Source organism: Camelus ferus, chromosome 5 (assembly GCF_009834535.1).
Source record: "Camelus ferus isolate YT-003-E chromosome 5, BCGSAC_Cfer_1.0, whole genome shotgun sequence".
Classification (NCBI taxonomy): domain Eukaryota; kingdom Metazoa; phylum Chordata; class Mammalia; order Artiodactyla; family Camelidae; genus Camelus; species Camelus ferus.
Window position 1 is genome coordinate 7,556,284 of NC_045700.1, and position 15,192 is coordinate 7,571,475.

The following is a 15,192-nucleotide window of genomic DNA, read 5'->3' on the forward strand; positions in this document are numbered from 1 at the left end:
TCCTGGTAATAAGGTATGTGGAAATGTTTGATTGTTCAATTAATCTTAACCATTCTTGTGAAGAAATGTTTTTCTTGGGAAATGCTGAGTATCCTGATACATGGAAGATAGTTGTAAAAGAAATCAGAGGAGTTACTACCATCTTCAGACAGCAGCTCTGTAGGGATATGGAGAAGAATGTTTTGTATTAATCAAAATTTGAGTGAAAATACATAAAATACTTTGTAATTTGATCACTTGTGATTTTAAACAAGTCTACAGAAATTTCTGATTATATTCTTATGAATTATTCCCAGGTCAGCTTATTCAGCAATATTAATTACTGAGGTTTTAATGGACATTACAAACAATAATGTCAAGAAAGACTAACTTATTTTGGAAGCCACCCTGAATTGGTTGTTTCTGGGCAAACCGTTAAACCGCAGCTTATCTGAATCCTGGAGATGCTCTGGCTCAGGAAATGTGGCAAGAACACCTCCAAGATCCCTTTAGCCCAGGCAGCCGTGAAACCCGGGAGATGGGCATCGCAGCTGGAGGGAGGACGGTCCCCTTCCCAGCTGGCCACAGCCTCCCTGGACTCTGAGCTCACATCGTCACCTAAAAGCTTCTTGTTGTGGGTTTATATATTTAATTGTAACGTGTAAATAATTACTATTTATTACTGGTGCTGTGTTAAATATGATGACTTGGTAGGGCTCCACAAGATTCAGAAGAGCTGTTACACTCATGGTCACCATTTATTACAGTGAAAGGGTACAGAGTAAAATTAGCAAAAGGAAAGGCGCATGGAGGGAATTCCAGTGGAGACCAGGCCTGGGCTTCCAGTGTTCCCTCCAGTGAGTCACACAGAGTCATGCTTGGTTTTCTCAGCAGTGACATGTAACATGTGAGGAGGGTTGCTCACCTGAGCCCTGGTGTCCAGGGTGGTTGTTGGGGGTCAGTCATGTGGCCATGCATGGCCAGCATGATTGCTCTCAGCTACCCAGGCTCTTCCCAGAGCAGAAAGAGCCAGTCACTATAAGTCACACTGTTAGCATGAACTGCCTGGTCACACTGGCCAGTGTGATCCTGCACCCCAGGCACAGAGAAACACTCTTCTCAGGCAGGGCATGCCAGGGGCTCGGAGCTCAGTTCTCCAGAGCTGGCCAAGGGCAGTGCTGATGGGATATCATCATGTCATATCACTTCACAAATTTAATAGAAATTTCCCTAATTAAAAAGGCTAACATAGCAAAAACCATCCAGTTGACTCACTGGCACACTGGTGACAGAACCACTGCACTAGTCTGGGGGGGACAAGCTGAGGTCTGGGGACAAATGCCACCTGCCACTTGCTATGTCCTGCCCATGAGCTTAGACTGGGCTTTGCATTTTTTAATTATTAACAAAAATCAAAAGAGGAATAATTGTTTGACACATGAACATTGTATAAAGTTTAAATTGCAGCAGCCATAAATAAAGTGAGCTACTTTTCATGCAGCAGACCAAACGGCGTGCAAAGACTAAAATATTCACTGTCTGGCCCTTTGTGAAAAGGTTTGCCGACCCCTGGGCTCCCCCTTTAGGGCTTCTTAGGGCTTCTCCCCCTCATAGCACTGTCACTGTCTTTCAGTCCCTGACATGGAGTGGCAGAGTGGTATCACTGGATGTCACTGGGGAATAATTACGATAGTTTTTTACTTTTGTAGTTTGAGCATTTGACAATAATATTTATGTTTCTTGAAGTAAAATATTCATATCCTTTACCTTCATGCATATTTAAATGTTTCTTATTTTAAATTATATTTAATGATTTTTTTTTTTTTACAACGAATGATGTTTTTAAACATAGTTCCTAAGAAGCCAGAATCTACCGATGATGAAGAAAAAATTGGAAATGGAGAGAGTGATTTAGAAGAAGCTTGCATTTTGCCTCACAGTCCTATAAATGTGGACAAAAGACCCATTGCAATTAAATCACCCAAGGTGAAGTTACGTATTGTGATTCTAAGACTGAATAGAAACACAACACATTGAAAAGGAATCCACGTGTATTGTCCCTTTGTTCTTGAACATCTGCAGAGAGTATGGTGGGTCATTAGAAGCAGGAGTGACTGCTGCAGTGACGCTTAATGATGCTTAATGCACTTGACTTACGCTGCCCTGGTCGACCCATAGCCATAGAAGTGTTTCCTTCTACTGTTAGTAGTACATTGTGTCATTACTTGTTCACCATTCATTCATTCATTTATTCACTCATTCATTGAATGTATTTTTAGCTTCAGAAACTGTCTTTGTCCCTGAAACTATTAAAATGGATGATAATTTAACTGTAAGCCAGGTTAGCCTGTTCCAATATAAAAGTATATATATGTATTAGCCTGTTTTATGTAAGTATAGAGATCATAAATTCACTTATAAGCCTATTTATGACATAGTTATTTTTACCATAAATTAGTTATTAAATTTAAAATATTTTACCGGTTTAAACCTACTGGCATGCATTTATCTTTCACTTGAGTAATTGTTTTAGAGCAGACGTTAATGTAAATAGGGTTAACTAATGGTGACGGTGGTTTTCCTCTGTCAGGATAAGTGGCAGCCACTGCTGAGTACTGTCACCGGTGTTCACAAATACAAATGGTTGAAGCAGAACGTTCAGGGTCTGTATCCGCAGTCCGCACTCCTCAGCACAATCGCTGAATTTGCCCTCAAAGAAGAGCCAGTGGATGTGGAAAAAATGCGAAAGTGCCTACTAAAGCAGGTAAATTTGCTAAGAACATTCTTCCCTGCATTGGATAATACGTACCACACCTAATGGTGGCATGCATTGATGTTTTGCAGTTGGAGAGAGCAGAGGTTCGCCTGGAAGGGATAGATACAATTTTAAAACTGGCAGCCAAAAATTTCTTACTTCCATCTGTGCAATATGCTATGTTCTGTGGATGGCAAAGACTTATTCCTGAGGGGATTGATATAGGGTAAAACTTTATAACATTTTTTTCTTGATTAAAGGGAGCTGTGGCAACAAAGCATTGTTCTATTTTAAGTTGAAAATCTGGCAGTATTCTAAGTAAAATTCTTCATCTTTATTTGAAAGGGAACCCCTTACTGATTGTTTAAAGGATGTTGATTTGATCCCACCTTTTAATCGGATGCTGCTTGAAGTAACTTTTGGCAAGCTGTATGCTTGGGCTGTTCAGAATATTCGAAATGTTTTGATGGATGCAAATGCCAAATTTAAAGAGCTTGGTGAGTTAAAAATCTGATGGTTAAAAGGCTATATTAAAATTGCTTTTGGAGCAATGTCTGCGATCACAGTCATCATTGTTCATAGTTTGGCTCTTAATTATATGTTCTGGAAACTTGCAAGTGCTGATTTTTGCTTTGAAGACTTTAATAACTTTGGATATTAGAATGATCATCTAAACTGCTTTAAGCTTTTTCAAATTCTAAACAAAACCTTCCAAAATTTGGCAGAAGATGCAATCTTGTAGTACCCTAATACAAAGCATTTACATTTTAACATTTTTGTCTGTATTACTTACACCATATATCCTAAAACGTGTATCCTGTATTAATACTTAATTTCCTGGACAGTTGGAGCATCTACAGAGAAGTGGTAGGATTGGTTTTGTGGAAGAGAAGTGAAATTTATCTCTTATATTGGACATGAAATGAGTAAAGCACCAGGGCTGTTTGGAGGAGCAGTGTGAGTTTTGTAGGCAGATGGAGACAGATGTATGTTGGAGTGATGGTGGTACAATTATCACAAAGCACTGCAGAGCGGCCCGATGTCCACACTCTATGGAAATCCACTGAAAAAGACAGAATTTTTTAAAAATTGCTAATACTTTCTGCATCATGTATGTTCTTATATCCACGCATAAGAAATTTATGTAGGTACCAATGCTTTTTAGGTATCCAGCCTGTCCCCCTGCAAACCATTACCCATGAGAACCCATCAGGACCAAGCCTGGGAACCACCCCGCAAGCTCGCTTTCTCCTGGTGATGCTCAGCATGCTCACCCTGCGGCACGGCGCCCACAACCTGAGCCTCCTGCTGAACTCCGGCATGCTCGCCCTCACTCAGACCGTGCTCCGGCTCATCGGTGGGTTGGCAATCCCTAAGTCCTTCTTGGAAACGCTAAGGTTTTGCCTCAATGTCTTTCTTTTTTTTTAATAAACTTTTAAAAAATTGTGGTAAAACACAAATAACATGAATTTACCATTTTAGCCACTTGAAGTTTATAGTTTGTTGTCAGTAAGCACATCCACAGCCTGGTGCAAGCATTACTGCTGTCTGGTTTTGTTACTTTCTCATCACCTGAGATGCAAACCCTTATCCGTCTAGCAGTGACTCCTGAGTTCCCACTCCCCCAGCTGTTGGCAACAACAAACCTGCTTTGTGTCTCTGTGGACTTGCCTGTTCTGTCCGTATCGATGAAATCGTAAGGTTATAGCCTTTTGTATCATACTGGCTTACTTCATTTAGCGTGTATCAGTATTTCATTTCTTTTGATGGCTAAAAAATATTTTATTGTATGAATATACTACATCTTATTTATCCATTCATCCACTGATGGACATTTGGCTTTTATCTGCCTCTTGGCCATGGTGGGTAGTGTTGCTAGGAACACTTATGTACAAGTTTTTGCTTGCACACCTGTGTCCAGTTCTTTCATTACATACCTAAGCCTGGAGTTGCAGGCTCACGTGGTGATGTGTTCGGCTTGCTGAGGAACAGCCAGACTGTGCCACAGCCCTGCAGCACGTCACATTCCTGCCAGGGAGTGGACCAGGGCGTCTAGCTTTCCTGTGTCCTTGCCGACACTAGTTACTACCTGTCTTGTTTTGGTTTGGGGTTAAGGCCACCCTAGTTGGTGTGAAGTGTACTTCAGTGTGGTTTGTTCCGCACTCGCTGATGCTGAGCGATGCTGAGCCTCTTTACACATGCTCGTTGGCCATTTGTATGTCTGTCTATTCAAGTCCTTTGCCCATTTTTAAATTGGGTTGTTTGTGTTGCTGAGTTATAGGGACCTTTACATATTCTGGACTACTAGACTGTTACCAGTTGTATGATTTGAAGATATTTTCTCCCACTCTGGGTTTCATTTTACTTTGATCCATAGAAGGTTTAAATTTTGATTAAGTCCAATTTATCTATTTTTCTTTGTTTTTGGGGGGTGTATTATTTTTATTTTTTATTTAATAGAGGTACTGGGGATTGAACCCATGACCTCGTGCATGCTAAGCATGTGCTCCACCGCTGAGCTGTGTACCCTCCCCCACTATGTCTTTCTTTTGTTGCTAGTGCTTTTGATGCCATGTCCAAGAAACCATTGCCAAATCCAAGGTCTTGAGGATTACCCATAATGTTTTCTCCTTTAAGTCTTAAATTCATGTCTTTGATCCCTTTTAAGGAAAAGTTTTTTTAATATGGTGTGAGATAAGGGTTCCCTTTATTTCTTTTGGCTATCCAGTTGTTCCAATACCATTTGTTGAAAAGCCTCTTATTTTCTCAAGTTCTTAACACCTTTGTCAAAAAATCATTTGACTGTAGATGTTTAAGTTTATTTCTGGACTCTCAGTTCTGTTCTCTTGGTCTGTGTGTCTGTCATTATGCCAGTACCACATTGTTTTGAACACTGTTGCTTTGTGGTGAGTTTTGAAATCAGTAAGTGAATCCTTCAACTTTGTTTCTCTTTCTCAAGATTATTTCGGTTATTTTGGGTCCCTTACATTTCCATATGAATTTCAGGGCTGGTTCTCACATGTCTGCAAAAAAGGCTACTGGGATTTTCTAGGGATTGTGTTCAATCTATAGATCATGTTGGGGAATATTGCCGTTTTAACAATATTGTCTTTCATTCCATGAACATGGGATAGCTTTATAACTGTTTAGGTCTTCTTTCATTTCTTTGAGCAGTGTTATACAGTTTTATTGTTATCAAGGTAATGCAGGCCTCATGGAGTGAGTTAGGAAGTTGTTCCCTCATGTCTTTGGAAAAGTTAGAGAATTGGTGTTAATTCTTCTTTAAATGTTGGGTAGAATTCACCAGTTAAGCCATCTGGTCCTGGGGAGGGGTGGTGGTGGTGGTGGTGGTGGTGGTGGTTGTTGTTGTTGTTGAGGGTTTTTTGATTGCTGATTCAGTCTTTTTACTTAAAGGTCTATTCACATTTTCTCTGTTCTTGAGTCAGTTCAGGTAATTTGTGTGTTTCTAGGAATTTATCCGTTTCATCCGGGTTAGCTAATTTGTTGGTGTTCATAGTGCTCTCATAATTCTTTTTTTTTTCCTATAGAACCAGTAGCAGTGTCTCCAGTTTTCATTTCTGGTTTTAGTTATTTGTATCTTTTTTCTTAGTTAATCTACCTAAAAGTTTGTCAATTTTGCTGATATTTTTCAAAGACCAACTTTTGGTTTTATTGATTCTATTTTTCTATTTTCTATTTATCTCTGCTCTAATTGTTATGTCCTTCTTTCTGCTAACTTGGGTTTACTTTTTTCTTACTTTTCTAGTTCTTCCAGGTGTAAAGTTTCTGATTTGAGATCTTCTTTTTTTAATGTACACTTCTGTAGATAGAAATTTCCCCCTTAGCACTGCTTTTGCTGCATCTCATGAGTTTGAGTATGTTGTGTTTTTGTTTTCATTTGTCTCAAAGTATTCATTTCTCTTGTGATTTTTCTTTCTTTAGCTGATTGTGTGTGGGGTTAATTTCCACATACTGTGAATTTTCCAGTTTTCCTTCTGTTATTAATTTCTAGTTTCATTTCACTGTGATTGGAGAAGATAATTTGTATGATCTTATTCTGTGTGATTTATTGAGACTTGTTTTGTGGCCCAGCATACAGTCTTTCCTAGAGAGTGTTCCCTGTGTCTTTGAGAAGAGTGGGTGTTCTCTTTTTGCATAGTGTGTCTCTACATGTCTGTTAGATCTGATTGGTTTATAATGTTGTTCTTTGCCTGAAATTTTGAGGTACTGCAGGGCCAGCGTTCCAAGTCCAAATCAGAGAGCAAGACTTTCCTAAGCGCTTCAGTTTTATCAGTCTTTGTGCCCACATGACCCCTTCAGAAATATGCATCAGCCTCTGTGAGTTAGCAACTAAACTCATTAGCAACTAAAAATGGCTTTAAAAAGTCTTAAAAGTATATTTCCTTCTAGGAAATGAGTTTCTTTTTATGTTGTCTCTCTTTTTTCCAGAGGCTCCAATAGGTAGAAATTATAGCACACATCATTGATTATGGGGGCTTCCTCTGTTAATGGTACTCAAGAGTTTAAATTCCAACCCGCCTACTGGCTGCAAAAAGCAAGAGAGTTGTGTCCAGTGAATACATGTATTTGTCATTTTCCCTGATATACAAAAGAGATATCATCTCTTTTGTATAAGAGATGATAAGCACATAATATTTTATATTGATTTTTATGTATACATCCACATATAATAGCCACAAAATACAAAGCCACTTAAATAAAGGATCCTTCTTTTTTCTTATTGTAGAATGTGTTCAAACCCTTAGCAGGAGACTCAGCAGTTTCAGGGTTAACAGTACAGCTGCCACCCATCCCTGTCCTGGGGCCTCACAGGGACACTGCCAGGCTGAAGAAAAGATTGTTTTCCTCCAGTTTATCTAAAGCTTTACTCCAGCCCTGGGATTTTTTAAAATGTAATTTGTTTACTTTTTAATGGAGGTACTGGGGATTGAACCCAGGACCTCCTGCACACGCTCTACCACTGAGCTGTACCCTCCCCCGCCAGCCCTGGGAATTGAATAACCTTTTTTTCTCCCTCTTGGAGGAGAGAGGAACACAAACTTTTTACATTTCTGACCCACCCAGGTCCATCTTTGGGAATGTTGGGGCGCTTTTCCTCCCACCTGGTGGGAGAAGGAAGACCACGGGGTCACCAGGGATGGGCTTTCCCCTCACTTAGGCCAGCAGGCCAACTCATGGGGTTGAATTTACTGCTTTCAAATATATTGGCAAATTTTACTTCTCACAACTGACAGCTTAGCTTCCGTTTTACACTGTGGGTGTTGCGTGGCCACCAGGGACCAGATTCATCATGTCCCATCCCTTCATTCTTCCTTTTGCTGAACAATGCTTTTGCGATACTTGACTGAGTCAGGGCTATTCTAGAGAACCCGAGCGCTGCCCTCCCTGTTCCTGAGAGCGCTCCCAGGTCCAGTGATCTGCTAACAACTCTCACAGTCATCCTCAGAGCTAAGATTTATTACAGTGAATGAAGACAGGAAAATCAGCAAAGTGCAAAGGCTTGGGGAAGCCAGATGGAAGTCCTCTCCCAGTGGAGACATACAGGATGCCCTTTGTTCCCCCAGCAAGGTGCTGTGAGCACACATGTGAAGTGTTGTCTTCACATGCAAAGTGTGGAGACTCGGTGCCCTGGGCTTTCCCTGAGGCAAGTCATGTAGGTACGTCTGCCTGGCACTCAGGTAAGTTCCAGGCCCCGGAAGGAAGCAGGTTTCAGCAGACACCATGTGGTCTGTGCAGACAGTCGAGGCCCAGGGACGCATTCTTGGTGGTTAGGGGATGGTGGGAGCCCTGGCAAAATCCAGGTTCTCAGAGGCCAACCGAGGGCAGCCTTGCAAGCAGGCCTTTCTGAGGACAGCAGCCTCGGGCCTGCTCTGTTAGCTTGTCTGTTTCCAGTACTATAATTAAAGCTGGTTCATGTCTCACCGTTTGACAGCTAGATGGTTATCTTTTGTTTTTTCTATTGTAATAAAAATATGTGATGCATGTTTTTCTTTTTTTTAATATTTATGTGTGTATTTATTTATTATTTTTTGCAAGGAGGAGGTAATTAGGTTTATTTATTTCTTTATTTTAATGGAGGTACCAGGGGTTGAGCCCATTACCTCCTGTTCGCTAAGTGCACACTCTGCCACTGAGCTACACCCTCCCCTCTAATGCATGCGTTTCTAATTTAAATCATTTTGCTTTTTGGAGCAGGGCATAATCCCTAGAAGAGAGTAAATGCTTTTCTGAGTATTTTTATATCTTTTACATCTTCTGATAATGTATTTAGATATTTAGGTATTTTGTCCTCCCCTTGCCTTTTCCAAAATTCTGATCATCAGTTTTTTATAGTATTTGTTGTACTGATTTAAAAAATACACTATGGATTCTTTAAAGTTATTATCTTCATTAATACTTAATAATTACTTAAAAATATATTAAGAGTAGGAAACTGTGACTCCTGATTGGCTCACCTGCTGTGTTTCGTGCTCCGATAGGCCCCAGCTGTGATAATGTTGAAGAAGCGATGAATGCGTCTGCCCGAGGGGCTTCCGCTACAGTACTGGAAGAGACTCGGAAGGAAACAGCCCCGGTGCAGCTCCCAGTTTCCGGCCCGGAGCTGGCTGCTATGATGAAGATCGGAACCAGGGTCATGAGAGGCGTGGACTGGAAATGGGGCGATCAGGTGCTTAGAGATTTGACCTAAACACATTAGCCGCACATTAGTCACATTCTGTGCATCCTGGCTGGGTGGAACCTGGGTCAGTACCTACCTTCTCTCAGGACACGTGTGACTGACCCATGACAAAGTACCGATTCCCAGGCAGGTGACTAGAGGCTCAAAACAAGGAGGGAGTAGCAGCGGCCGGTTGTGGGGCCCTGATCAGGATCAGGTCTGTGAGGGGTGGGGACTGTTTTCAGAAGACTCCTGGCGTGGGCTCAACTAGGGTTGAAGCCTGAAACGGGAGAGTGAACAGGAGAGAGTACACTTCATCTGAATAATGGGGTCGAGAGAGCTCTGGCGCGGTCTCTGCGAGCTGATGGCCACGTGCCTGTTAGCATTCTGACCCGGCAGCCGCAGGCCCACCTTTTGTCTTCTCCCCCGAGCTCCTTCCTCCTGCGACTCTGTGGAGTTTCCCCGGGTGGAGGTCAGGGGCCGGGCCCTGCACCACTGCCCTGGCCACTGGCTCAGGACCGCGTTCACCCTCCTGTGATGTGGAGCCACCTTCTCATGTCCTGGTGTTCTCAGCCTCACTCTTAAGCACACACCTACTGAGAATCATCTCAAAATCAGTGTCCAGAACAGGCAGGAGCATCCTAAAAACAGCTCTTACTCATAGAAATAGGAGGTGGAGGTTCACTCTAGGGTCAGAGAAAACCTGAAGAATGAGCAGGAATGAGGCAGTTCTGGTGCTTGTTTGAGGTTCTGACCTCGTGAAGCCCCAGGAGGGATCGAGGGGCCAAGGAGCAGGGTGGCAGGACCAGGCTGGAAAGTCTCATCTCTGCATTGGCTTAGAGAGGATGCCGACTGAGGTGACACCCTCCCCAGCTACCTCTTCGGTAAAGGAGCGCGGGCGGGTTAGCCCCGGTGTGAGCTGTGTGGTGATGGTGTGAGCTGTGTGGTGATGGCGTGAGCTGCGTGGTGACGGCGTTCACTGTGCGGTGACGGTGTTCGCTGTGCAGTGATTGTGTGAGCTGCACGGTGACGGCAAGAGCCGTGCATGTTGTAGCGGGTCTGGAGCCCTCTGTAGACGTGCAGCCTGTGCCTGGTGCTGCAGCCACCCTTACAGCTCGTGTTCATGTGACAGACCGGCCCGCACCCTCTTAACCAGTCTCTGTTTCGGCTTCCCCAGGACGGACCTCCTCCTGGCCTCGGCCGTGTGATCGGTGAACTTGGAGAGGACGGGTGGATCAGGGTCCAGTGGGACACGGGCAGCACCAACTCGTACAGGATGGGGAAGGAGGGGAAGTATGACCTGAAGCTGGCGGAGCTGCCGGCCTCCACGCAGCCCTCCGCAGAGGACTCGGACACAGAGGACGACTCCGGTGGGTGCCGGGGGGCTGGCCTGGCAAGCTGTGGGCACATGTTGGCTGGCCATCCTTTCATCTGGGAGTGAGAGCAGCTGTGTAGGCCAGGCTTCCCCGGAAGGTCAGGTTTAAACAGGCCCCAGGTGATTCTGCTGGACTTGACTCCTGTTTTCCTTGGAGACAATGCGGTGGGAAAGAGAGGGCAGGGCTGGCTGGGTCCTCGCCACTGGTGGGCTTTCTCGGGGCCCTGAGCTGGTGTCTGAAGTAGTGAGCCGGTGCCTGGAGGAGTGGGTGTTACCTTGCCATGCCAGAGCACTGTTGCTTCCTTCTGTCACCTTCCCCCCGATGTCCTGCTCTCAGGCACGTAGTGTGGAGTAGTTAGTCTGTACTTTGCTGCCTTAGGGAAAGCGGAGGTGGGAATTCAGAGTGACCTCAGAAGGTTAAGGAGATGCAGGTTGTGGGAGGAGGGCTTCATGACTTTTTCAGACCTTGGGATGTTGAGATCTTGGTGAGACCGTCCAGGAGGGCAACAGTTTTTCTTGGGGCTCCAGTGTCAGCTGTATGCACAGCACAGGCAGGTTTCCGGAATCACTTTTATCATTAGGAGAGGAAACCCAAGAGGCTGAGCTCATCAGAGAAAGAGTGGTGTGGAAGGTGTCAGAGGCAGTGCTCCGTGCCCGCCCCATGTGCGTGTTACTCCACGCATCAGATGTACACGGATGACGTCTGCCTGGGGCGGGTTAGGAGTAGTGTGTGCGACGCCACGTGGCCCCGCCTGGGTGGTCAGTGCTGGTTATGTTATCATTGCATCTGACAGTGTCCTGGTCAAGTGCGCCTCCTCCCAGCTCTGCCAGGGAGCTTCACTGAGGAAGTCAGGGCCTGAGCAGGGCTGGAAGGTGGCCTGCACATGTGCGCCCCTAGCTCCCCGTCCACGGAGGCAGCCACTTTATCTTCGTCCAGTGCACAGCCAGCTCGTTAGCAACCAGCTTTCAACATTTGATAAGTTGTTTTTCTGAGAGGTGAGTCTTTGTAATCATTTTAGTTCTTTGAGCTGTATGCTGAGATTGCTTTTAAAAAAAAACACTTAACATAATTTAAAAGGCTTGTTTCCTTTGAAGAAGGTAGGGATGGAGCTGATTAGGGTGTTTATTTAGTGGGCCTTGAATTCCATCTTTAAATGTAAAGAGCTGCTTCCCTGTCCAAAGTAAGAACAGAAGAATGTGATATTAAATCCCGTAAGTTACACGTGGAGACACTCCCATTTATTTGGGAGTATAGTTTCTAATTCTGATTGTTCTTTTCAGAAGCTGAACAAATTGAAAGGAATATTCACCCCACTGCAATGATGCTCACCAGCACTGTTAATTTACTGCAAACTCTCTGTCTGTCTGCTGGAGTCCATGCTGAAGTCATGCAGAGTGAAGCCACCAAGACTCTGTGCGGACTGCTGCGCATGTTGGTGGAGAGTGGAACGACAGACAAGACATGTATGCAGGGAGTACTGTGGGCCACTGAGTCAGAACCAGGCTGTGAGGCTGTCATGTGTGAGTGGGTGCGTGTGTCCGTGTCCTCCCAGGCTTCCCTGGCTTGTGACCACAGCATTCCAGTCTCTGCCTCATCTTTGCTTGGATTCCTCCTCTGTCCTTTTCTGCCTCTTCTAAGGGCTTTCATTGGATTTAGGGTTCATCCTAATGCAGTATAATGTCATCTCAATCCTTACCTTCGTTATACATGTGAAGAGTTCATTTCCAAAAAAGGTCACAGCTGAGGTTCTGGGTGAACATGACTTTTGGGGGGATACAGTTCAACCCACTAAAGTGTTTGAGTATGTGGATATGAGGGTGATAAGCGTGGAGAGGTTGAAGTGAGGGCAGCGAGTGTGTGTGTATGTATGTGTGCAGGCTTGAGGGCATGTGTGAGTTTGTGCACGTGAGTGTGAGTTTGTGAGAGTGAGACTGCGTATGGGTGTGTGAAGTGAACAAGTGAATGTGAATGAGCAGGTATATTTGTGATTGTGCTGGGGTGTGAGTGTCCCCAGCACGTGAGGGTTAGAGTGAGCATGGGTCTGAAGGGCAGTGTCCCTGGAAGTCGGGAGAGCAGGAGGGCTGTTCCCTGGGAGCTGGGGAAGAGGAGCTGGTCCAGGGGTCTGAGCAGGTCATGGGATGCCGCCCCGCTGCAGGGCTGCTGCCAGCCAGGAGAGAGCAGAAGCCCCAGGTACCCGAGTGGGGACCCAGGAGGAGCAGACAGGGTCATGGTCAGGTCAGAGTCAAATTGGATAAACCTCATGAAAACCTCTTACTCTCATTCTGCTATTGCAGACTTCTTAAACTTGGGCTGGGAATTTAGGACATAGATTAAATATAAATGAGCTCATGGTGGGTGTTTAAAATATGTGAGATTTAAAAAAAAAATAGGCTGTTCCCTCACAGAGAGCTGCTGTTGGAATTGTGAGTTGTTTTCCTACTGCCCAGGGAGGGTGAGTGGATGAAATTCCTTAAGGAGTTTGAGTTGCTACACATGCTTTAGATTTTTAACATGTAAAGTGTCCCTTGAGTGGGGAGGGTATAGCTCAGTGGTAGAGTGGGTGCCTAGCATGCACAAAGTTCTGGGTTCAATCCCCAGTACCTCCATTAAAAAATATATATGTAAATAAATCAACATAATTACTTCCTTTCACCAAAAAGAGAAGACAAGAAAAGTCCCTTGAGCTAACTCGACAGTCTCCTGTTCCTCTCCCACTGAGTCAGTGAAATTGTAATGTATCTGTGAAGTAGTTTCTCCTTGGTAACGTGATGGAGGTCAATTAAAAGTAAAGGTTGTACCGAGTGCTTCTTTATAGAAAGTGGGTGCCAAGCGGCTCTGTCTGGCTCCGGCAGGCTCCCCCAGCAGGCTGGTGTGCCGGGAGCAGCACCGGAGCTGGTGCACCCTGGGCTTCGTGCGCAGCATCGCGCTCACCCCGCACATGTGCGCCGCCCTCAGCTCCCCGCCCTGGATCGCGCTGCTCACCAAGGTCGTGGAGGGACACGCGCCTTTCACTGCCGCCTCGCTGCAGCGGCAGGTAACCGTGCTCACCCCTGCTCCGTGTGCGTGTGCGGGCCCCGGGTCGCTGTAAGAGGTGGTGGCAAGTCCCCCATAGTAATTCGGTGCTTGCGTTCAGCTAGGAGTGCAGAGAACTACACAGACCAGCTTCTCCAGAGGCCAGAGGCTGTGTGCCTTGATGATGTTATACTGATATAGTAGTTAAACTTTAGTTGACTTGCGTTTCTGTGAAGTAAGTTCTGCCATCTGCTCTGATCTGCTTCACAGGAGTTGTAGGATAATTGTCTTAAGAATGAAACTAAAAGGAATTAGTTTTAACTGAATGGGTAACTGCCTGTGTAATGTAGGTATTTTTAACCTACATTTTTTTTTGTTTTTAACCTCTGATAATCCATGTTATTCATCAAATTGGATATAATTATCTGGCTGTAAAATAAAGAATATTAGAATGATTAATTGCATTACAGGGACAGCAACAACAAAAATACAGAGAAAAATAGATCTTTTCTCTCTCAATCTCTGAGGTTATGATTTTCTTTAACACTCGCCTCAATCAGATCTTAGCTGTCCGGTTACTGCAAGCGGTCCTCCCGTCGTGGGACAGGACGGAGAGGGCAAGGGACATGGAGTGCCTGGTGGAGAAGCTGTTTGGTTTCCTGGGCAGCTTGCTCACTACCTGCTCTTCGGACGTCCCGTTCCTCAGAGGTGGGCGGCCCTCCCCCTCACCCACATCCGGGGGTCAGCGAGCTGGGCGCCACGCGGCTCCTCCTTTGTGTCTTTCCCCACAGAGTCCACCCTGCGGAGGCGGAGGGCCCGGCCGCAGGCCTCGCTGACGGCCACGCATAGCAGCACGCTGGCGGAGGAGGTGGTGGCGCTGCTGCGCACGCTGCACTCCCTGGGCCAGTGGACTGGCCTCGTCAACAAGTACATCAACTCGCAGCTCCACGCCGTGTCCCACCGCTGCACTGGGAAGCCAGCCGAAGGGGTGGGTGTCGCGTGCCTTTGCTCCTCTGCTTGGGTTTTTCTGTAGGATGTTGATCTCCCTTTGAAATTCCCTTTTTAAAGGTTCTGCATTTTAATTTTTTGCAGTGGGGAGGTAATTAGATTTAGTTAGTTAGTTAGTTAGTTAGTTAGTTAGTTAGTTAGTTTTCCAGTGGAAGTACTGGGGATTGAACCCAGGACCTTGTGCACGCTAAGCATGTGCTCTACTACTTGAGCTGTACCCTCCCCCCTTAAACGCTGTGCATTTTATTCAAAGATCTAGTTTTAAATACTTTGTTCCTGGAAAAAAAGACTGAAGAAATTAACCTAGAAATGAATTCAGCTTAATTGTAAGTGTAAGAAATGGGCGGCACCCTGGACTCCGCTCCCCAAGTTTGCTGTCTGTC

At 45.0% G+C, this 15,192-nt stretch overlaps 1 protein-coding gene across 1 annotated transcript in view; it reads left to right on the forward strand.

Moving 5' to 3' along the window:
- LOC102509078 (E3 ubiquitin-protein ligase HERC2) overlaps positions 1-15,192 on the forward strand; it is a 176,582-nt gene that overhangs the window by 84,305 nt on the left and 77,085 nt on the right. Inside the window, 11 exon segments of the mRNA XM_032479272.1 lie at positions 1,832-1,965; positions 2,570-2,743; positions 2,824-2,960; positions 3,080-3,231; positions 3,900-4,091; positions 9,235-9,422; positions 10,591-10,783; positions 12,070-12,252; positions 13,642-13,823; positions 14,362-14,509; positions 14,593-14,789. Coding sequence (XP_032335163.1) covers positions 1,832-1,965; positions 2,570-2,743; positions 2,824-2,960; positions 3,080-3,231; positions 3,900-4,091; positions 9,235-9,422; positions 10,591-10,783; positions 12,070-12,252; positions 13,642-13,823; positions 14,362-14,509; positions 14,593-14,789 — 1,880 coding nt within the window.